This window comes from Scleropages formosus, chromosome 1, assembly GCF_900964775.1.
Source record: "Scleropages formosus chromosome 1, fSclFor1.1, whole genome shotgun sequence".
Lineage (NCBI taxonomy): Eukaryota > Metazoa > Chordata > Actinopteri > Osteoglossiformes > Osteoglossidae > Scleropages > Scleropages formosus.
In genome coordinates this window covers 8,323,811-8,349,070 of record NC_041806.1, presented here as the reverse complement: position 1 = coordinate 8,349,070, position 25,260 = coordinate 8,323,811, and the positions used below count along the sequence as shown (strand labels likewise).

Genomic DNA, 25,260 nt, shown 5'->3' with positions numbered 1-25,260 from the left:
CAGGGGGTGGAGGAACTGTAAAACTCGCCCAGCATACTGGATGGGTTTTTTTTTTTAAACCCTCCATTGGTGTTAAGGAAGAGAGAAAAACATCAGAAGGTGAATATATTCGCCATGCTAAGACGAGTCGGCCTCTCGCTGTGACTCATTCGGCGCTGTTTCTCCTCCATTTCAGTGCTCGAGCAGCGATTGTGGCATTGTGTCAGCTCCCCACAGTTCTGACTGAATCCTAATGATGGAGGCAGAGGATCAGCTGCCCACACAGGTCACAAAGGTTATGGCGAAACATACTTAAGAGTCCGTATTTACCAAATACGAAAAGGGAAGAATGGATATCATCGATTGCCTTCATTTCAGATGTAAAAAAAAAAAATAAACACTATTTGGTTTCAACTCATTCTCACATCTGACCTCAAACTATTCAATAGTGGGCATGAAATCATGAGATAAGAGGCTGTTTATTTTTCATGGGGGGCAAACTTCACTGTAAGGGCATATACTAGGGTTGTTGAAACCAGCCAAGGAGAGTAGTCTCTTTTTTCTGAAGTTACAAACTTCATGGGGGGGGGGGGGGGGGGGGGGGGCATTAGACCACGACAACGTAAACATTCAAAGTCACCACACACAGGACTCTCGCACACCAGCAAACAGGCGTCACGCAGCAGCAGAACTCGAGAGCAGGTTGACACATGGCACTGCTCCCCTTACCTTCTTGAGGTGTCCGCTGCGAGTCCCCACAAACACCACCGAGTGGTCCCCGTAGGTGTATGCCGCCACCGAGGCCATGCCGTCCATGCGCTCGTCAAAAAGGGGTGTCCCTTCGATGACCCGCAGCCCCCCTAGAGGCTGGTTTAGCACCAGCCCACAGAAATCGTCGCCAATTTGCTTGGGCTGAAAAGAAAGACAGCAGGAAGGGCCCCTTGTAAATATCCAGTTACCCTCATTGTTCCCATTATTCCATGATATGATTAGCATTGAAATATCAGTGACAGTAATCAGTCTACTTGTAAACAAGCACATGCACTACACAGACGTTCAAATGAAGGGTAATCGCAGATACGTGAAGATGACTAATAAGCTACCCTCATTAATTTGGTGTTGAGCATAAGTAAATATATATTTATATTCTCTTGAGCAGAGGCAATTTACCAACGAACAATTCCTCCCCACGTGTAGGCTCCTTGATATAAGGGGGGAATCCACCAAATGAGGTAAATGGAAATTCAGGAAGGGCAGGGTAAACCGGATAAAACTCGAATACGAACGTCTCCTGCCAACAGGTAGCAGGAGCACGGTGTGCCACACGGGGTTAATACAAATACGTCTGTACCCATCGCACCCATATACAAACAGTTTCATGATTCTCTTTTCTTCCCCCGTAGGTGAAACGAGACAACGATTTAGACTTATTCAGTTACCCCACTTTTCTTCCAAATAGACGGACCCTAAACATATTAACATTAGGCACTGGAATGTTAATTCAATGCATTCTTTTAAAATTGAATCCCGGTCTCGAAAAGGTTTGTTTTTTTTGTGTGTCCGGGTGGTGATCTCCACCGACGGGAGGACGGGCCCGAGGAGGAAAGGTCTTCGTTCTTGAATGCTTATGAGGGATAAATGCTTTAGACGAAGCGTGAGCTGCAGTCTGGCACGTACAGTCTCATTATGTGGTCAAGGGCTATTGCTGTGCACAAAGGAAGGGCTAATAATGTCAGTGGAGCCTGGAGAAGTCAAGTGCACATTTGCATTCGCCACAAGGAGCCGCGACTCTCCCAGCAGAGCCACCTCCCTTCCTCGGCACAGTCGCGGCTCCTGCTGCCTCTTCTCCCCCTGATGCAAGCTTTGAAAACGATTACGCAGAGTGCCCCGGAAACTGTAGCGTTTCTAAACCAGTTATTGTATACAAAGTATGTCCTGGAAGTGCTCCATAGATCCATTGACTGATCGGCAACACCATTTTTTAAATTACAGGGAGAGAACTTGCACAGGATGCATTTGACAAAATTACACGCAGCCAGTTTAAACTAGTAGAAGTTATGTGCTTTTCAGCTTTGCCTACAAAAAGAAAAAAAATTTCTGGGTTAATTTTCAGGAGGATAAGGACAGTAACATCTAAAATTTATGGTAGAAATCCATGGTTAACACTCTTTGTAAAATTAATGAGTAGCCTCGAAACACTAAAACTCGCTATTTTTATGTGGTAAATTAAAAATTTCACCTATGTGAAAATCACTTTCAACGGTATGGAGCCAATAACCTAATTTCAACTTATATTAGTGTCCCTTATAAGATGCTGTTGCCCGAGTTAGTTCTTTTTGACTAGTTCAAAGCATTCTCAAACATGGCAGCAGTTACTTCTTTCTGAACATTTTCACTTTGAGGGGTTTAACAAGGCTCATAAAATAATGAGCACAAAGAGAATCTCATTTTTCAAAATGATATCTATATCCAAGTTCTTATATTGCACAAAAGTGATCTGGCAGCTGTACTGAAATTTCTTATGAACCTACTTCCATTGTTCCACAAAATAACCAAAACATCTTTAAACATTTCCGTGCAGCATCCTCTCATGTTTTTTCCCCCCTTCCTCAAAAATAGTAGACGCTTTTTAATAGATCTAAAAATGAGAAGTTGCATCTGTCAACTAAAAGGATGACAAAAATACACACTATACCAAACCAAAGTACATACATATTTACGATAAGAATTTCGGACTAAATTATCAACTGCTCAAAGAGCTTATTTATAATAACATCAATAGACCATTTACTCAATTAATGGACAGGTTTCTAATATCTAAATGGCTATTCAGATGATTCACTGTGCTCCGGATTCTATAATTCATTGCAAATACTTGCACAGAATGAGGCTTAAACACTTCCATAAATGTATGAATGAAAGATGCATGTGCAAAATGTGTAAATTCAGCAGAAAGGGGACTTTTTGAAGCCAAGGTTGGAGACTCTTGGCAAGAGAATGGACCAGATGCAATTGGTAGAGACAAGGGACTTACAGTGTTGATGCAGAGCAGCTCTTTGTTGAGCAGCCATGGCAGAGACAGCTTGCCTTCACCACGGTAGCAAGACTTGATCCTCTCCCTCATGGCCAAGTTGACCTGACGCAAGGTGAAGAGGCACAGCACTGTCTCACGGGGTGGGTTGGCCCGGTTTTTCTGGCCCTGAGAGAAGACCACAAAGAGGACATCATCCTCCTCCGACAAGCCCAGGGCTTGAGCCAACAGCTTCCCTGGCCGGTGCTTGTATGCAGCCTGAACCAGCCGGTACTCCACGCCATCTTTGGTGCAGCCCAGGGGGAACTCCACATAGGAGTAGAACTCTGTATCATCAGCACACATGCGCACAATCTTGGAGGTGAAGAATTTCTCCCCGGTGGCGTCCATCTGGGTGAGCTGTGTATCTAGCTGCAGGGTCAAGAAGTAGATGTATGTGCGACTGGAGAACCCGTACACATAGTATATGTCAAATGCTGGGTACAGAGAGAGGGTGTCTGACGGGATTTTGATCTGGGAGGACACAAACTCATCCTGGTAAACCAAGCTGAACATATTGACGCTCTCCTCATCCGCCACCAGCTTACGGCTGGACAAGGTTGGAAAATATTCGGACTTTCCATCAATGGCAGCCCCTATGAACAGCCGGCTGCCTCCTTTCTTCTTCTTCTTGCCCTCCGTCCCAGTCGTGTCTTCCTCTCCCACCACTACTCCCGCCATGCCGTCAGCCTCCTTGGCCCCAGAGAGGTAGTGCTCCTTGCGATGGTGCGGTTCCCCCAGTTTGAAGAGGTCCTCCAGCCGCAAGAACTGACACACACCCTGCCAGATGCTCCCGCAGGCCACCAGGCGGTTACCGGCATAGTCCACCAAGAGCAACTTGTTGACATTGTCAGAGGATTCGAGCTTGTGGGTGCAGGCCCGCACGCTCGGTGGGGGGTAGCATTTGGAGTTATCCTCTACAGGGCCGGTCATGTGCGAGCGCAGCTCTGTCAGGTTGGCCGAAAGTTTGTAGATACGGTTCACCGCACCCACAAAGACCTCTCCGGTTTTCCGGTGCACGGTTAGATGAGTCAGACTGGTGTCCGTGACCCGGAAGCTGCCCGTCTCGGGTGGCGCCTCGGTGGACCCCATGGGGAAGGCTCCGTTGCGACCGGCCTGCAGGAGAGCGAACACCAATACCAGCCACCAGGATGTCATGATGAAAGATTTTCTTTGTGTGAGGGGTGACACAGTGCTCCTCCTGAGAGCTTATTGTACGATTTCCTCCCCTCTGAGTTTCAGTGGGCCATTTCTGAAAAGAGAAAAGACATGGTAATTAAGAACAGAGCTGTGCAGGTGGCAACAATCACTTTCTAAAAAACACTCAGCAGTCTTAAATTACGAACACTTCAACGCATGGCAGAAAAACGTCGCGCCTGATTTTTTTAAGCACTTTCCCCACACTAAACCTCCCCCCATTAAGTCCACCTGTCAGCAGTCTGTTAGAAAAGAGGAGCATTGATGAGTCGGCGTGGTCACTTGGGCGGAGCTGGACACAGGTGGGCATGCATGGGTGAGGATGGCGGGAGAGGGATGGATTAACCAAAGGCTGTATTGATCAGGCAGCCGCCGACCGTGCCAAGGCTTGTCACACCAGCTCCCCTCACTCAATGGATCGCTAATAAACCTTTATAGCCAGCACTAACACTAATCCAGAGCGCATTTGTTAATTAGACAGCGGCACTGTGAGAAACCGAAGGAGTCAACATAGAGCTCAGCAAAGTGGCGATGGCGAGAGCGACGGGTTCTCGGGCCTCTCGTATATTTGCAGCTTGGGGTTTTTAGTGCGAGCACTCAGTGGATCAAACGCGGCTGAGCCATGAATGAAAGAAGCCCTCAAAGACCTTCTCTGGGCATGTCGCCGCTGGGGTGGCCATCCAGGAAGGGGGGCCTCTACGCATTCAGCAGAGATGCCCACCTCTTGCGTCTCAACGTAACGGGCGCCTCTTACATATACGCAATGAATTTGATTATTTAAAGGCAGAGCTGTGTTGCCTGGCTATTTCTCTTCCTTTCATTAAAACCAAATGTGCGGGCACATGCCTATCTACTGCGTACCCTCAACGGGTCACGAGCGAGGACAGCTCCGCCAGTGATGTTTGAACAGCGCAGATAGCATTCGATATGAAACCCACAAGCCTCCAATTACTGCTCCGATTTAGGACAGTAACGCCAACTTTTTCTTTTTCTCCCTTCCATCTCAAATTCCTATTTACAATACTTACACAAAGGATGCCTCCTTCAGGGCATTTTTTGGTACACCGTCTGTACTTTTTACACTAGAAAGGCACAATCAATTCATAGACCTAACCATCCTGTGTTTTTTTTAACTACAGATTTCATTTCTCTTTGGCTCAAGCTACTAGATTAGATCCCAGAATGTCATAAAAGGGTACAGGGACAGACAGCATAATATTTACTCTGTAGAACAAAGCGTGATAAGAAGAACAGTTGAAAATGCAACCTGATTAATATTTTGTCATTTGTTTAAAAGAAAAACTACCTTAACACAGTGCATTTGGCAGATGTGCAGCGTCCCTGCTGTCATTACTGTCATTGGTTTAGTTCACTCTTTGGCTCCAGTTCAGAAAAAGAAAATATGATGAGGTCATGATTTGGTTCAGTGCTCACCATTTTTCAGTCTGACATCGTATTGACCTGGCTGTAACAATGGTAAGTACAGTAAAGATCTTCATCTAGGCGTGGAAAGTTGAACAAAAATCGGGACCGGAGAGGATTTGAGGATAGAGCCTAAAATGGACTTTTTCCACTGTGTGCCTTTTTCGGTTCAGGCCATGTCTTGAATTAAATATTGTTTTTAAGTTCTGGTTTTCTCAATTCTTAATATAGCAGTTCTCAAATGGCCACATTAAATTCCAAAGGACCTCATTCAGGAACTCTGCAATTTGCGTTTCTGCACTCCACCTGATATGGAACTGCATGTTTTTTTTTTTTTTGCTCAGAGAGAACGTTAACTACTCCGCCTTTGAGGCCGTTCTTAAGTCGCCACCAAACTGCCACCGTAAGTATTGACATCATTTCACACATCCACATCCCAAAGAGCACCATTAAAAATAGAACGGAAATTATTAGTTTTATTTTTTTTTGATGCCACGTATGTCCCCTGCCATTCAAAAGGAAGGCTATGCTATAAAAACTACTTTTAATTAAGTCTTAATTCTTTCAACTGTATGATTTGTTTTTAATCAGACACTGGAGGGATTTTTTTGCACTGAAAACTACTTGCTGTCAAGAAAAAGCAGGATTTAATTAATCTGCACCTCGTGAACGCCAAGGTACAACATGCTTTTGGAAACATAGACACCAGTATTATCAAAGTCGCTTCAATAGAAATATATACAAAGAAATGACACTTCAATTCTATTCCAACTTTTTTTTTTTTAGTCTTTAGATTTTATTTTTCGTTAATTGTTGCAAGACCCAGTTACGCTGTACAGCAGCCGTATGAAAACATCTGAATTTGAAACCAAAAAATATTTCTTTTCCCAGAAATCCAACATAAATCCAGCTTTCTGTCTTTGCATTGTATGTTAGAAGCAAATGAATTGCCCGTTTTAATACAATGCAGTATTGTAATATGCTCCCGACTCGTGGAAGACGCTACTGAGTTGCAGTCACAATGATTTCATTAGTAAGCGGTGGAACAGGATCCCCTGCCTGTGAAAACAGTGGCTGAGCACAGCTCTGAAACCTGGACTCTCGAACCCAGGTCCAACTGCTCAGATAGCTATTATGTTCAGTGATTAACTTCTCAAACAACACAGACAGGAGATGGAAATAAGACTTGGTTTTAATAATTACATGCTTGCCTCACTAGGGTACTTTTCAATTCTTTACTGTAGTTACACATGTGTTTCTTTAGATTTACCACTGCCTTTTAGGGTTAAGACAAGTTGAAACCATTACTTTGTAATTAAGCGGATACGTTACCCCCCCTTTATGTCAAACACACGTGTCTTTCCCAAAAACTTAGTTTACTCCACTAATTCACATTCTGCCACCCAAATACAGAAACAGCAAAGACCTAATCCACAGGTCAATGACGCAAATAAGTACCATGCTATAGCAACCACATAAAACATCTCATTTCCAAGCAGACCACCACCACTAAAGACACCCCCTAAATATAAACAGAAGTTTAAGGCTTTTATTTTAAACTTGACATCATATGACCTTTTAATACAGCAAAGCATCATTTCTTATTTATTTATTTTTTAACAAACGCTCCATTGGGACCCCCTCACCCCACACACTGCCTATGGAGCATTATACATGCAACCGCTGACCGAGCCCAGCTCATACACACAGGGCCGGCGAACTGCGACTGACCTCTTGGTTTAAACCCTCATTGGATGCTAAGGTACAGGAAAGAGCTCTGGTCAGCCAAAGTCCTGCGCTTCTCCAGAACAAGCCCAGTGGACCCCTACCCCTTGTAACGACCATTAGTAGCGATGCTAAACAAGTGGCGTCAATTACATGGATGTGGACGGCAATCTCCGCGTCAGTGCTTTCATACTGCAACTGGCTACCGCACACAAAGGAAGGTGGTATGTGCTTGTGGGATGGAAGTCAACCCCATATTTGGCCTTCCTTATCTACGGGGAGGGCCAGGGTCGGCCTGTGCAAAGGGGACCGATGCACCGTGGGTGCCATGTCACACTGCATCCATTGAATAACATCTGTCGCCGTTAAAATTTCGGCTCATCAAAGCATCGAAAGTGCTGTCCTCTCCGCACCATTCCTGTAATGAGGGTCAAGAGCGCTTGGTTAGGGGAGGGGAGGAAAAAAAGCCCAGTTCTCTGTGCAAGATCAAGATAAATTTTGTACGCAGAGACACTCGACCACGCACACACATGGCAGCCACTGTTTTCACAGTAACCCACCCTCCCCTGTCCCATGTCTAAACCCTACTTATCCTTCACCTTTAATTCCAAATGACCATTAACCTCAAAAAGCTATTTGTTTCTACTGAAACATTATTTTCATGAAAAGCAAGTATAAAATGCAAAAAGAACCCTTTAAAAAAAAAAGTCTCCCTGTACCCCTTCTTTAAGTAATGGGCTAATACATAAATACTCTCTCTTCACTAAATGCCTTAGTAACTTCAAATGTGCTCTTTATGGACTTAAACTATTTCCAGGAAATTAGTATTACTAAAGTTCTGAGTGCTTAGGGTAATTCAGATATCCCACCGATAACAGACTGACTCCAGGAAGGCTGTTTTGCAACTTGGATTGTTCGCAAATCCAAAAACACTTACCAACTTTGAGATACTTTGCAACTAATTTTAAAAGGCAAGAAATCATTGCCTTCACAAACTCCAATTAAATGACAGTATTAGACCGTAAACAGGTACAACACGAAACAAGCTCTAAAAACCCCAGAAGTGAGCTGAACCAAGGCAGCAGCAAGAGCAGCACACTCCTATTCTGTTTAAATGCGTTTTACTGCCAACTAACGGCTCAGGGCGGAAACACGTTTTCGCTCTGCAAGACATTTTAGAAAATGTCATTAAATTTAAATATTCTGAATGTGAATCCTCAAAAATGTGTAACTGGGATATTCAGAAGGACTGTGCAAGGAATATATCTATATGTACACTTTTTAAACTTTAAGCATAGGCGAAAATTAACACAAAAAGCCCAAGTCTCGGAGTGACAAGATATCACGTGAGATGAAAAACAGAGGCCTTGGAATCACCTGACTGCTTCCTCTGTTTTATATCCCAGCTCCACATGCTGTATGACTAAAGGAAAGGCTCTACCGTACAGACTACGTTCAAACTTGTAGCTGGAAGAGAACAAATGGGTGAGCACTTGCATACCCGTGTACATTCACCGCATCCTATGTATACCTACCTACAAAACATAACAACCAGCAAGTCGGAAGAATATCCAAATAGTGGGCTTTATCATTTCAAACGGTTTCTGCGGGTTGAGCCCATTAAATCTTTTCCTGTCATACCTTTTGCGAGAAAAGAAAAATCCACAAGCTGGGGCCAAGCAAAACAAAAGATCTCATTACGGATAACGGTAAACTGCTCCATCCGAGAGGTCTGTGCAGCCAGGCTGCAGGGGACAGCGGGAGCCACGATGCCAGACCCATACGAGACATGGCTGAAAAGGGTATTGCTTATAATCAGGTAATTCAACATAAAAACCAACCACTTCTCAAAGTCAGGACTGCTTTGATATTTGACTTCAAAATATGTATTACTGTAGAAAATGATAACACCTGTACAATAAATGAAATATCATTTCTGTGTAAAAGCACAACACCTATACACATACCTGTTGTCTGGGTCAATAACACTGTTTAACCGACTGATAAATTGGTATTTAGCCATTTTAGGAGGCTGAACAAATGCTGAGACTAGAATGAAGAAATATATCAGAGCCCTAGAGAACTGAATTTTAAATGATTCATCAGTAGGGTTAAAGAACCATGATATATTCTTTTATTGCTTTGCAAATCTTTATAACTGTTAGAATAAAAAAGTTAAAGGATATATGCCAAAGGAAAAATACACAAGTTCATAGAAAATAAGCAATAAAACTGCTCACAAATATGAGCTTATGGTATTAAATGTGCTGCACTTTTTTATTAAGACTAATATAGTACATTACAGCATTCATTAAAGTACAATTAAAAATAAAAAAGCTACATCAGGTTCTAACAAATGTACTGAAATTAAAATATGCATACTAGCATAAATTCCACCCAGGTAAAAGTAACCAATGCATTTGGAAAAATAATGAGGGTGTTTTCAAGACACTCCGGGAACGCCGTTCCTATTATTTCGGCAACTGCATGACACCGGCTCCAAAACAAACTGATGCCTTGGAATCCACATCAATAATATATTTAATAAAAAAGAAATATCCTTTTCATTCTGATGTTTGATTTGTCATTTAGCTCACAGGTGTCCAGCTGTGATTCCTCTGTAAATCATGACAAGACACCCATATACACAACATATTTTCAGCACTTGAAAACCTCTGAACTTAACCTAGAGCTACAAATTTCCAAGTTGCTTTGGGTTTTACCTTCATGCTTAATTGCATAATGGGATGAAGCCATAATAAAGGGAGAGATTACAACTACAGTGATCAAATCCCCAAATAATTCAATCAGTTTGATTCAATTAACAATGGCATCTCATTGTTACCTTTATTGACACTGATTAATGAATTAATTTCACAGGCAAACATCATGATTGTTATTAACACTATAGAAACACTGGGCCAGTATCAAACTCTGCATCAGGGAAAACTGTCATTTATTTTATTCTTTTAATAGTAATGACACACTGGTCTGCTTATCAATCATGGTGATTATGGTCTGTCTCTAAAATCTATATAAACAGATATTGTATTGTCCTACTGCATCCAATAACGCTTTAAATTTATGAAACTACAAAAAAGCCCTTGTAGACGGTATGACAATACTTAGCATCAACGCTGAATGGATATTTTGACATTTTCAAAAGCAAAGATCTATTCATATCTTGATAATGTCATTACTTTTAACTTTATTTCACTGACATCTTTATCCAAGGGGACTAACAATGTTAAATCTTGATAACATTACAAATGTTTACCCATGTGAATCAAGGTATTGCAGCAGGACAACCCCTTGACTCAAACTGGGGACCTTCAGATTGCAAGGAAACGTATATCCACGATACTTCTCGCTCTTTTACCTCTGACAAAACAAATTGTGTGGCGTAAGATAAGAACTGCCCATTTAACTTTCCAAGGTGGGTACCTCGATGTATTGGTAACTGTCAAGTAAATTACCTCATGTGTTTATGTACTTGGTTCGTAAATCAAACCAGTCTAAGGGCTATGTGGGGTCAGGCAACATTTGGACCACACTTGTTTGTTATCAAGATTGAGTGATGTCTGAAATCTTGTAGATTAAACCACCTTGGCACAACACCCTGCTACGGTCAGAGCGCAGACAGTTTTGATGGAATTTGACGTTTATGAGATATACTACACCCAGATTTCTGGCAGAGAACAGTGAACCCATAATTAACCCATTAATCTAGAAGGCCAAGTCAAAAAAGTATCCACATTCATTTAAATACAGGTGACTGCGGATACCTTTTGCCTTCTCGTATTTTCAACAATCCGCCATCGCGTATACGGATAGGCACACATCAACACCCGAGTTCAGTATGTGACTAAGCTTTTCATTTGGCAATCATATTTAGGGAAGCAAGTAGCAAAGTGGTTAAGGTAATGGCTCCCGGTCTGAATTCCTGCTCCTCCACTATCCAAGGCACTTACCTTGAATTGATACAGTACAAATATCCTGCTGGTGTATAAATGGGTACGTGCTGTGCGTAGCTTGCTGATGTACAAGCCTAACTTTGCAAGTTGCCTTAGATAAAGGTGTTAGATGATCCTGCAGCGGCCCTCAAATTTCCAACATTACCAGGGCATTCATTTCATACCGAGAGGCACAGTATCCAACAGCGGCACTTGATATGCTCCATAATAGACATGCAATTCTCTTCTTTCAAGTAAATAGGAAAAAAAATGACACGACGGAGCAGCCTGGCTCACTGACGGGACATCAACAACACGGTAAAAAAAATAGTATAGTCAACCCATGATGTTGCTTACCAATACTCTAGAGCTCTACGAATTAACATTTTCCCTTCAAATAGTCCAGCCGATGACTGACGGACAGGTAATTCTTTGACATGTCAAAGGTGTGCAAACAATGCACTGAGCAGTAGCTCCAGTCATGTGGGGGACGCGAAAAAACAACAGGATGTCATCGATACAGGAGGGCTGGACGGACCCTTCCTCCTCATCACAGCACTCACTGTATTTACACCCAGGAAGAAAGATACAGTGTAACAGAGTGTACAGTGTGGACAGTGGGGTGCCCTGATGCTGCCTCCCCCCCCCAGTCTTATTCACATTCACCTCGTGTTGTCTGGGGTGGCCACGAGGCATCGGCCCGGGAGCATCACCACCGGTTCAATAACAGCGGCCCAGAAACATCATTCGAACCCTTTTTCACGTCCATGGCATTCGCAGCACCCCTCAGTCGTGTCGCGCGCTGAAAACAAATCGCGCAGCATCCCGTGGACGTCAAAGCACGTCCAAAAAGAGTTGGGTCCAAAAACAGCACGGCATTAAACGGACGGCGTTCCGAAAGGTCCCCCTCATTAATCTCACTCCGCTTGCTGCGTGGGGACCCGTCCACGCTTCGCTCTCGCGCGGATCGCTTGCTCACCGCTGTCAAGCACGCGCTCCGCCGTCACGCTCCACACCTGCGCCGCACACCGCCGGCCCTCCAGCGCAACCCGGAGCCCCGTTTCCAGGAGGTGACCCTTTTTACCGCCCCCCCCTCCCCTCAACTTCGCGCGTGGACACAATAAAGAAAGGTAGCATGCGCTGCGCGCGAGCTGCGTGATTTTTGACACGACGAATGAAGAAGGGGAAGGAGAAAAAAAAAAAAAAAAAAAAAAAAGACTAATATAACTGACAGGGCTGCCAGTGCGTGGCGACCCGCCACATCCCACTCTGGGGTGGTGGCGCATGTGTGCGGGGGGGCGGGGGGTCATCATCCTACCGCCGCTCCTTCACTAGAATACGCACACGCGTGTGACAGCGTTTACGGTGCACGTCGCACATTTCTCATGTCTCAGCAGAACGCGCCACAATTCCTGATGACATGTCTGACCCTCGTGGCGCTCGGGGGGGGGGGGGGGGTCATATTGTCAGTTAGCGATGCTCACAGACGACGGGGAGAAAAGAAGTGTCCGATCGCGATGCAACGCGCTCGAACACACAGCCGACAATTAGGATGCAATGAGCGATAATCGTTTTACGCGGGGGAGGGCGGGGATGTTGGCGAAATGTGCAGAATGCGCGTGTTTTGTGCCGCCGCTACCTGTTCATCCATCCCCGGGCTCGTAGAGCCACTTAACGCCCCCTTTGTTCTGGCGGAGATGCGGAGCGCCGCTTCAGTCCGCCCGCTCGCAGTAGCCCGACCCCCGCAGCCGAGAGGAGACCCCCTGCGCCCCGGTGGGATCCACGCAGCGGGAGATCTCACACCAGCCGCGCCACAGCCACACACACACTCACACACACTCACACTCGCACTCGCTCGCTCACGACGACCACCACCCCGACGGAGTACCAGACAGACTCGGAGCCGACGCTCCTCTCAGCTTTGTTGTGGAACATGCAGCTCATAACGCCTACCTGTGTTAAGGTGCAACAGTTATATCCGCATTCACGAATGAGCCTATGGAGTTTTTTTTTTTTTTTTTCCCCTATTTTCTTTTCCTTTTACAAGCAGATTTTGAATTGTGGGTCCACTGAGAATCCTCGAAAGAAAGCCCACCAGGCGCTCCTCACCGCTGCATTTGTGTTGTGCTGGCCGAACCCTTAAGACACGGTCTGGCTTTCTTCAGGAACGACTCCGTGAGGATCTGTTGCTTTAAATGGGGAACGTACCACTGGCTCTAGTGGGGGGATGCTGTTAACGTTTTAATGTTAAACTGCGTTTATAACTGTGAAAGAAGCTCTTTATTAATTTTTCCAGCTCTTTCATAGAGTTCTATTATACACGAAATTTGGATAAAATCGTTTCAGAAGACTGTAATGTATAAACGTGATAGTCGCTGGGCAGAACTACACCTACTTTTCTGTCAGTGGTAGCGGCCCATCGTTAATCAGGTATTTTTGGACCAACCCCAGATGTTGGAGAAATGGTTGTGTTGTGGAGTAGATTATGCTCCCCAAAATTTAAACCTTTTGTATATTATTATTTTGCGAAATAGGCTCAGTGAGCTATACGCCACTTTGAGGCGTTTATTAACAGCTAAAATTAAAAAGGGTAGGCCGAGCTGTTTTTTGGTACGCTTAATTTTCGCTCTGAGGGAACTGGAAAAACCAAAATAAATGCACGGGCTGAGCGCGCGCCCGTGCGTGCGCGCGTGTGCTGTATGTCCACGCGCCGGTGTCGTGTCCGAGGGCGCCTTCAACGGCTCCGGTCCACGCGGCAATAAACGCCACGAGCTCCGTAGGTCGTGTCCTTCCCTCACGTTAAGTCGCAGGAAACCGTTCTTTGTGCCTTTTTTTTTTTTCTTTTTCCTGCGAATACACTGAACGAACGTTTTTTTTTTTTTTTTTTTTTTTCCCCCCCCTCCTTTCAGCCGAGACTAAAAACGTTTTTAACCTTCACTTTTTTTTTTTTTAACCTTAATCCTAAATTTAGCTTTTTTTTTTTTTTTACTAGATTTTGATTTTCGCTTCAGGTTAGTTGCAAATACAAATAAAATGAAGAACACAAAAGAATAACAGGCAACGTTTATGCGTTAAATACAGTTCGCATATTTTATATATTTGCCTTAGGCTGATGCGTAAATGTAACCGTGTACTGGTCGTTGACGTGTAGTATGAGTTATGTCAGTACATTATTGTGAACATGGCTATTTAACATAGCGTGTGTGTACATATACACACACCCATATGGGTCAGTAATTTAAAAAAAAAAAAAAAAGAAACAACATATAAATTCATAAATTATTCAAAGTGTTATCTGGTTTGAGCCACTGCATTTTGGATAAAAGTTCCAGAAAGAGCAGTGTGTCGCACAAAGTGTGTGTTCCACGTCATACTCACTGCATCTTGAAATGTGAAGAAATACTTTGCAGTTGATCAGGTATTTAGGAAATGAAAATATTGCCAGTGGTGCGCAGAGGGTTATACACCAGTACCGGTGGGGAAAATTGGGCTTGACTGAGCATTGAGAGGCCTCCTCTTCCCCCCACACATCCATAGCCCAGACGTTACATTACTCTGGTAAAATATTTCTGTGTGGAATCGGCCTAAAGCACTCTTCCATTTGGACAGAAAAACTAATTTGCTTCCTTCGTTTGCTTATTTTAATTTGTGAATGTTTTCTTCAACGGACTTCTCGCTGTATTGGAGACAAGGAGCGTGTAATCAATTAGCCTAACTGATCAATTGATCAGGCAATCAGTCAAAGTCCAGGAGTTCTACCCGGTAGTGTGCAGGACTGGTGTTCCATCTGAAGTATGGACTATCCGTGCGCTTTACGCCTCGCATCAATCTACCTAAACTCTAATTAATTAATGGCTTACAAATTTAAATACAGGACACATTTGCTGAGCAGAGCAAATGAACACCACACATTTGGTTGGTGCTTTTCTAGCAAAACTTTTTATGCTATTCTTATTAACGCTAACAGAAACAGGAGCTGTATTCATTCATATGGTACAGCTTATGCACTTTTAAATCGTGGCACAGTAAGATTTTAAAAAAAAAAATTAATCTTAAAAATTAGACATGAAAACATAAAATATGCTGTAAGGGGGTCAATGTGCTTTTCCAAGTTTTGTGATGTTAGAATACAGAGTACAGGCAACAAAACACTACAAAGTTTTCGTCACTTTTTCCTTCACCGCTGCCCGGCTAGAGAGGAGGAAGTTCCGGCTACTTATTGAAAAAGATAATCGCTGTGGTCAGGAGGGAATTTAGGCTGAATGGTGAATAGAATATGCAGAAAATATAATCATTAACACAGCGGTAAGGAAGAGCTGAGTAGTGAGTTGCATTGTAAGTAGCAACAGGGAGTCAATGGAAGAAACACCGTGGAGCAGCGTGACAAAAGGACATAAATAGGAGGATGTATCAGATGGAGAACTCCGGTGTTCTACGGAAAGGACATGTTCCAAAACAAGGATGCTGAAAAGACTTAGGGTAACACAGCAGCAACCAACCTAACCCCAGGTAATCTGGTACCTGGAGTAGGTAGTCGGAAGCACTGAATGTGTGACATGTAATGAGGTTCACCCAGGAGGTAATGTACATTTCCCGCTCCCGGGTCTGAGGACGCGGGATGCTGTCGTCTATCCCATCCTTGTGCGCCGCAAGACGTGGAGCAGCTGCAGGAAATGTGCTCACAGGAGGGTTCTGATGCTGCTATGTTGCAGAGAGATGAGTTTAATAGCCTTGAAGGAGGATGAAGATTAGGAGTAAGAAGTCTGAAGTTTGATATTAGAGAAATCCATTAAAGACTGCAGACAACAGTGCAAGAGGAATGCACATTAACAAAATAAAAGTTTTCACTGAATACACTTCAAAATGTTTATAGCTTTGAAAACATCAAAAACTTTTCAAAGTTTGCTTGCTTCGTGAGACAGTCATAAAGGAAGAGCAAATTTAATGTTATAATACAGTACCGAGACTGAATGACCCAGCCAAGATGTTCCTTACCTCACTCCTTATGTTTCTGAGATTGGCTCTGGACCACCTCAAACCTGCACTGGACATTCAGTCAGGGATCATTTGTGATTAGATAATAGTAATAATAAAAGTAGCAGAAGAAAACTGCAGCGGAGGTTTAAAATTCAGCGCAATGATCCCAAGGCTTTAGTAATTACATGCCCGCATGTTCTCACAGAAGAGCATTCCCCACATTGTTAAGGGAAAGTTGACCTGCGCTGCTAAAAGTGAGCTGAGGAACTGAAAGAACAAGCATGCATTAAACATTATGCCGCAAGTATACTGTAGATCTTTCTCTCATTCCCTCAGTCCATCTCTTGCTATAAATTTACCATCCTGGCATCAGTGGAAAAAATAGAAACCGAATTAAAAGCAATAAAAATATTATTCATCCGAAAGGCCCTTGTCTTATTCGAAGGAGTCAAGATGTATTATGGGACCCTTCCGTCATTCAGCGGTAATAAAGTTTGAGGCAATCCACTTGCGAGCAGCAAAGCAATCCACTTATTCAAATTGTGTCACCAGTAATTGCCTGTTTGGGAAAAATGACACTTGCAATCTCTGTCTGCACCGAACACGTACACTTCCAGCTGAGGTAGGATAAGCATCACCATTAACTAGCAGTCTCCACAGTGGGTTCAGTTAATAACGCTGATTGCTTCCCTAGTTGTCTCGCGTGTAAATGTAAAACGCGGAGTCACCGAACCCTACAGGCTGCTTTGACTTACCTGACTGTTAGGTGATTATACAGTCGTTACACAAAATTTGATTCAGTTATTTCAATTTATTTTTGTATTTTGATTCTCCCGGTAGGTTGCCTTTCAGCACGCCTAGCACTAAGTGAATGGCGGACGTATTTTCTGGAAAGGTGAGGCTTCGGGGCACCGAGGAAAGGGTTGAACCAGCACAAGCACGATATAGCACCAGGGAGAGCGTTCTTAAAATAAAGCGTGGTGGCGGGTGGGGAGGGGCGGAGGGAGGTGCGCACAGATGCAGGCCTGTTGTGGCCATCCAGCGCTCCCTGTAATCCAGCAGGGCTGGGGTTGAACGGGACCCGCCAGGCGAGCGCTCCCCCTGTAATCGTGCGCCTCCCCTAATTGAAGCCACTTGAGGGAGACGGCCTTTTCCCTCCCGGCTCCTTGACCGCATCTTGGACGAGCGGGACAGTGCTTCGCCCCCGCCGGAGAACGGGCGTGGAGAGGGAGGGGCAGGGAGGAGGAGGACGGGGGAGTGAACCTCCAGAGCAGATGAAAGGGGGGTCTGCGGGTTCCTTTGAAAGTGGAGCCGTGGCCAGTGCCAGCCCACCGTGCTTGACATCAGACTTCCTGGGAGGGACGCAGAAGGCATGCTATTCCATCATCTGTTTGTTGAGATTTTGCTTCTCCGCGTCGAAGTCTTGTTCGGCGTACCAGTCGATGCAAACTTTTTCAGAGCTAGGGTTGCACTCGCTCAGCTTCTTTCCTCACATATTAGAGCCGGCAGGATTTTTTTTTTTTTTTTTTTAATAAATGCCGCTGTGACTGATGAGCACTTATACATTTTGCCAATCTCTGAACCCCTGTTTGACACTATATTTCCTTTCTACTCTGTTTTCTGAAACCTTTTTTGGGGAATACTGTACTGCATTGGAATATAAAAGTGTTGCATATATCACATGTATTTCCATTCAAATGTGTTCATTTAGCAGATGCTTTTCTTCAAAGCAATGTACAACTTAGAATAAACAAAAGTATATTTCACCAACAGACAGAGAGGCAGATGCTGGCATGTTATTTTTAAGGTACTGTCAATTAGTTCAGTACCACCGTGTTTGCTGTGTTAACATTATAGGAGCAGCTGCATGATAGGGAGTAAATTTCTGTGAAATACGTGATGTAATGAAAGAGGAAGGAGCAGACAGGGCAGGAAAGAAGGGGGTCCAAAAAAGATGTTCCTCCTTGAATAGTGGGAGGGATCCAGCAGTTCTGAGGGAGAGAGGGAGACATTACAGCACACTGGAGAATTGCTGGATTTTTGATTTTGGACCTCTTGTGCGGTGTGAGGTGGAAGGACATAGCAGTCTGTAGATATCATGGAGGAGATGCTTCGATGGTCTTGTAGGGCGTAACCGGAGCCTTCAACTTCATACAGGCTGCTACAGGAAGGTGAAGCAGAGAGGCGAGGAGGAGACATACATAGGAATACTTCGGTGTTTGGCTAAGAATTCTGCGAAGTGTTGTTTTTGAACAGTTTCATAGGAAAGTGGATGTGATAATTAGTGCGAGTTGATCTCTGGCCTCTCACAGCCTATGCTGCCTCTTAGTGGCCACAGTAGGAAGCAGACTAATTAATATTCATTACTCAAATTACAGTATAGAGTTAGCTACACACCGGTCTGCTGTGCCGCCCTCAAACCCTTCCAGAAATAGGTTACAAAGCGATTGATGTGAAAACTGCAAATAATATTTTCACTTTGGGATAGTAAAACAACATTGTTTTAATGAGGGAAAAAAAAAAACACTGTCCTCTTTCCATTCATTGATCCATCCATTTATATTCCAGCACTCATGACTCTTCCCCATCCTTGATCTAAAATACATCTTCATTCTTTCTTCTGCTTCTCCAATATGAACATTTGTAGGATGTGTAGGAAGACTTCATAATTATCTGTTGTAATGTGTAGGAAAAATTTAATTTAACAGTTTATTACTGGTTGCTCCCAACTGATGTTTTTTTTTCTGCTTTGGGTATGACCTCTTCCAGTGTCCTCCCATTGCTTCTCTTATACCATGTTACTTCTATAAATATTTCCTTCCACTGGCTCCTAGCTCTCGCTTACATTCACTTCCGAATCTTTCAACTGGCGTTTTACTGATGTTTTAGCCATTGTGCTTCTGATCATCTTGTTTGTACTATTTCTACCCACACTCATCCGTGTCCTCTTACATGAAACGCTGAAATGTTGGTCCGTTTTTTTTTTTTTTTTCTTTCTTTCTTTCCCTAAAATAAATAAATAAATCCGCCTCCTCTAAGTCTTGATCTTTTCTGTTTTCAAGTCTACCATTTACGGAACAAACTGTACAATTCCTTTTACTTTCACCCCGTGTAGCCACAGCTTTTCGGATAAAATCCATGTGTTTTTTTTTTTTTTCCTGCAAACACACATCTGTCTGTGATAGAATTTACACAGGTTTTGTTTTCCGTCATTCACGTGAAATTTTCCCTTTATTTATACATATTTGCAATAAATAATTACAATAGATTTAAAATATGTATATTTAGGTACATGTGTATGTGCACATAATAATTTACAGTGGGCCCCTGACTTGCAAACTTTCAACTAACAAACTTTTCGCAGTTACAAACATTTGAGACATTTTCAGTGTTTATTTTGAATAAACAGAGCTGGCATACCAATTGAAATTGTGGTCCAAAGTTTTACCCAATGTACCAACAGGTAGCGATCGCAAATAACGATTTCTGCTGTAGCTTTAACCAGTTCCTTAATGTGGTTTTACATTTATGATGTGCCGTAAATACCCCTGCCAAGGCACTCAGAAGGCACAGGCGTGTGCACGAGGTGTCCGGGCTCACCTGAGGGAGGGACTGTCTGCCAGGCTGGTCTCCACGAATTGCTCGGTGGGAGGCAGAGGGAGAATCCACCGCTCTGTTCCCATCCAAAACAACATTGTTGCCTCCCGCCTTGCGGAGCTGTCATGCTACCGACGTTTAGATTAAATCCATTTCACCAACATCTGGAGAGGTACAGATGCAGACGTGATTTTTCTCGTCGCTTCGTTCAAAGGCACTGTTTTTGCCATCACAATAACACAAGTAGCCGCGCAGAGAACCCACTCTGTCTCGCATCCCACTAAGAAAATTTTCAAGGAACAAACTAACTCGTGGTCCCAAGGTTATCAGTTAGAGACCAGCTGTATTCCAGACAGCTAAGAGACCATAGTCGAACCCACCTCTACCTCATCTTGCTTAAAAAAAAAGATGAAATAAATCACAGGGATTTCATCTTTCAAAAGAGAGGAAACCATATTTTCCTAAAAAAAAATGTGATATTCATGACTTAATGGGGACCAAGTACAAGTAACGTTATTCTCATATTTTCTAGGGGATTGTTTGCAGTGGAATTAATATTTCTGATGAGCCAAAGAATGCCACACGAAAAAAAAGTTAAACTAATAATAATAATAATAATAATAATAATAATAATAATATAAAGTAAATATATATTTACTAGTTTTTGGCTTCCCGTATAAACTTTTGCAAATATTTATCATTACAATACAGATATTTGCTTGATTTCAATGTTGGTCTATAGATTGAAGAGAGCAGTTTTGTCACGAAGTCAGTCATTTATTTCATATTGTTCCAGATGCTTTTGTCAGAGCTGCCTTGTCTTACAGGAAGAAACTGATGTGAGCTGTGACACATTGAACCCGGAGCTTCTGTTTTGCTGCTAGAAATACATTCATAAATATTAATACCCATGGTAGGTGTTCTATGAACTGTAAAAAAGAAATGCAATTCTGACTTTTTTCCGGAGCAAGGTCAGAAAAAATCCATTTCCTTTTGGAAACACACAGTCAAGTATTTTAACCTGTCATGATGTAAAAGATTTCGGGGTGACAAGAGAGATGTGTTTATTCATATTATTTTTCTCCTCTTGATTGCCACTGAGGATATTTCAAAGGCACTGATTGTGAGAAGTTTACAATGAAAGGCAACAGTATGAGCTCGCTAACCCACGCTTGCTAAGTGGATGCTGAATCAGGGCTCATCTACTAAGCTTTGTGTTTTTTTTCACGTGTTTGAGTCTGGGTGGTTCGGTGACTCTGCACGTAGTGCTGGTGCCTCACAGACCCTGGGCTCTGAGTCCAGCCGTGGGTATGAATGTGGTTCAATATGTGCAAAGTTTGTCTTCTCCTTGTGTTCACGTATGTTCTCTCTGGGTGCTCTGGTTTCCTCCCAAAGATGCATCTTTTAGGCAAACTGATGACTTTAAATTGCCCATAGTGTGTGAGTAAACATGTGGCTGTCCTGCGATGGACTAGAGCTCCTTCTAGAGTGTACTCTGCCTGTACCCTATGCTTCCAGGATAGAGTCCAGATCACCACAACCCTGCATTAAGAGAAGAGGCTATTTACTTTACTTCATTTGGCAGGTGCTTTTCTCCAAAGCAACTTCCAATGAACTCTATGTAGTGTTATCAGCATACACACCTTATTCACCAAGATGACTTACACTGCTAGATACACTACTTACACTGGGTCACTCATCCATACATCAGTGGAACACACTCTCTCTGTCACTCACACACTACGGGGGAACCTGAACAGGATGTCTTTTATTAGGTTATTGATAATGGATGGATGGATGTTTGAGTGTTGGGGGCTGCACACATCTGCTTGGAAGCACTGCCCTTACATGTGTTCATCAGGCTCACTTTCATCAATTTTCACCCCATGTGCATGCATACATTTAGAATTTTTTAATCAACTCCACCGGTAAGAATTGTATTAGCGGCGTGTTCAGTTTGACAAATTGCATCTCATTCAATGAAATTAATTGTTTACTTGTAACATTCATTTTGTCACGTGGAAGGATAGTCCCTTAATCTGAACTGCTAAAAAAGTAAATCAAGGCTATCAGAAACAATGGTATACTTTGTGCTACAATACACACACTGACTGAAACCACTTGTCCCGAATGGGGTCGCGGGGAACCGGAGCCTAACCCGGCAACACGGGGCGCAAGGCTGGAGGTGGAGGGGACACACCCAGGGTGGGATGCCAGTCTGCCACAAGGCACCCCAAGCAGGACTCGAACCCCAGACCCACCGGAGAGCAGGACGCGGTCCAACCCACCGCGCCACCACGTCCCCTGGTAAGCTATAGTACTATCCCATTTATACAGCTGGTAACATTCACTGGAGCAATTTAGGGTAAGTTCCTTCCTCAAGGATACTGCACACGGGATTTGAACGTGCAACCTTAGGGTACAAAGATTGCAGGGCTAACCACTACGTCATCATGTGAGAAGCGTCATTGTGTGAGCTTATTGAATTAATAAAAGGTGTCCACAGGAATATTCAACGCTCTGCTAACACTTGACTCACAGCAGCGGTGTTTCAGTGCCACAATCCGTGTAAAACCTGACGGCAGCTTGGATTTGATTTGCTCCAGTCCCCGTACGGAGGCCTACGGCATGCATGACAGCGCCTCGCTTGCCGGGCGCGGCCCCCGGCTCAGACCTCTCTCTGCGCAATAATACACTGTGCTGCCGCTCGGCTCTTAGGGGATCTTCACAGCTGGCTCTCGTAAGCTTCTGCAGCTGTTGGTGGAGCCGTGTGTGTGTGCGCGCTGTGGAGGGCTGTGACCAGAGAGAGGAAAAAGCTCCCTCATCCCATGAAGAAACCGCACAGAGGTGGAGAAGCAGCCACTTGCCTCCTCGAGTCTGCAGCTTGTCGGCATCTGGTTTAAGCCAAGCCAGTAGTTCCACGTTCTGCTGTATTGTTCAGCCTCGGTTTGTTGGTCTACAAGCTCAGTCACTTTAAAGAAAACCCTTCAGCTGAAGGAAAAGCAATGGTAATTACTAGGTTTACCTTATACAAATGCACTTCTGCTGCTTGTCCGTATTTTATATTTTTAGAGACCAGAATTACACAGCACGTATCACTTCCATATTTTCAAAAATAAGTTGGGCATCGGCACTTTGCAAACGATCGAAGACCAAGCCTTTGCGTACTTAATGCTGTAAGCGCTCTTTCTTCGGAAGTGCGATGGCACGCTGTAATGAAGCGAAATATACGGAGCTGCTTGAAAGCGTGTGAACCCTATAGGGATGGTTGTTATTCATTCACACACAGTCTGGAACCGCTTGTCCCGAGTGGGGTCGCGGCGAAGCGGAACCTAACCTGACGACACGGGCCACAAGGCCGGAGGGGGAGGGGACACACCCAGGGCGGGACGCCAGTCCATCGCAAGGCACCCCAAGCGGGACTCGAACCCCAGAGCCACCGGAGAGTGGGACCTGGCCAAACCCGCTGCACCCACGCGCCCCCTTTTTTGTTATTTGTCCATGAAATATTTTTAAAAAATCTATAAAATGAATAAATGACTATGATTTACGCACCTGATTCTACTTACCTGTTTCGTTTAACCAGTGCAACTTAGGGTTCACTTTTCATTGTTATTACTTATTGTTTTACACCCGCACTACTTCCGTGTTTCTGCTACGCACACGATTTCCTCTAACGCAAAACATTTCATCGGTCATCACACACCTATTAAGTCATATGAGAAAGACTGATTCTCGTGAAAAATCGTAACTTATCAGGTTTCCTGGTGAAACTAAGGGTCGCAAGGGCTTCACTAACCTCAGCGCTGAATAACCTTATAGCCGGAAAGGTGTTGGTTCAACACCTACTGCTGTAGAATCCTTGAGCAAGACCCTAACCGCAAATTGCTTCAGTAAAAATATCCAGCTGTTTAAATGAGTGCGATACTGTAAGTCGGCCTAGATAAAAGCAACGGCAAAAAGAAAAAAACTCATAAGATTTATAGCTCCTCTTTGACCTTATTAAGTAAAAAGATGCCTAAAAGCTCAAGCTGAAGCTCTACCTGTTGCCAAGCAACAATAATTTGCTCCACTGCTCTAGAAAGGGCGTATTGTAGTGAGAAAGAAACATTTTTTGTTACCACAAAATGCGGCAATGTTATTTTTTTTTACCCTTGCATGGCATTTGCTATATATTTAGGGCATAAGATCATCATGAAATACTGAAGCATTTAAATTCTATTATTTCAAAGCAGCTGTGGGGGTAGTACTTTATGGTGTGTTTTGGTAAAAAAATGACAGTGATTAATTCAAAGCCCGTGAAAAGAGACCCATGGCACACAGATTGAGAGCCAGAAGTGACTGTAGTTTGCCGCACATGTGGAAGAAGAATCGGCAGCATTCCGTTCCCATGGATACCATGATATGGCCTCTTACATCTGTAATCACCTGACTAGGAGAGCAGCTTTCAGGGGAAGCATTTCATTTCAGAGCAAAAATGGAATATTCTTTTAGCCCGTGATTTAGACTGTGTGTTTTTCAGTTCCGCCCCACATTACCACTCATGCTGAGCGTTATCTGTCACCTAGCAACCATGGGCTGCATTCTGTATTAATCCCAATAAAAATGAGAGATCATTTCCTTGGCATTTCTAATATACCTTCTAAAATCTGCTAAAACATGTATGAATTCAGCAGAATTATCCATCTTATTCTGTTGCAAAGTCTCCTAAAGAGGCTGTTAAATCTCTTGGTAATTGTGCTTGTTAGAACAAGAGGCTGAGATACTTCACATTAGCCGGCGGAAGGAGGAACAAGAATATGGGCAAAAACAAGCTTATGTTGAAATGAGCAGCAATGCTTATTTTCCATGATCTGATGGATGAAAACTCCACATGATTATAAATATAGCCTACAAATATTGTTGCTGGTGATACACATGTTTTCTTTTAGGTGTTTGTGTTCTTTTTCTAAAAAAAAAAAAAAAAAAAAAAAAACCCTATACGCAGCTTCACATGGGATGTGTGCTGGTGTATATGGTGGTTTATATGGAAATGAATTGACTGTGATTCAAGAGCCGCGCGTCCGCATCCAGGCCTCTCCGTCCGTCGGCGTGACGTGCTGCGGTAGAGTCTTCCGAGACGTGCCTCACTTTGGAGAGGAGCGTCTGCCGGGTGAGCAGAAGTAATGTTCGTTTTCACGGACGCGCATTCGTAGAATCGCGCGCGGGACGTGGTTTTGAAGCTTTTAACTGTACGTGTCGCGCAGGTAAGCGAGCTGAGACGCAGAAGAGGTCACGGGCATCCAGCGCAGACGCATGACTCTCGGTGAAGCGGCTCAGATCACGGTGACAGGAGTAAAA

The 25,260-nt window shown here is 43.7% G+C and overlaps 1 protein-coding gene across 1 annotated transcript in view; it reads right to left on the bottom strand.

Moving 5' to 3' along the window:
* plxna3 (plexin A3) overlaps positions 1 to 13,509 on the bottom strand; it is a 113,828-nt gene extending 100,319 nt beyond the window's left edge. Inside the window, exons 1-3 of the mRNA XM_018752967.2 lie at positions 13,300 to 13,509; positions 3,014 to 4,301; positions 709 to 891 (exon numbers count right to left, since the gene is read on the bottom strand). Coding sequence (XP_018608483.1) covers positions 709 to 891; positions 3,014 to 4,207 — 1,377 coding nt within the window. The 5' untranslated portion in view covers positions 4,208 to 4,301; positions 13,300 to 13,509. The remainder of the gene's footprint in view (positions 1 to 708; positions 892 to 3,013; positions 4,302 to 13,299) is intronic.
* Between the last annotated feature and the right edge of the window lie 11,751 nt (positions 13,510 to 25,260).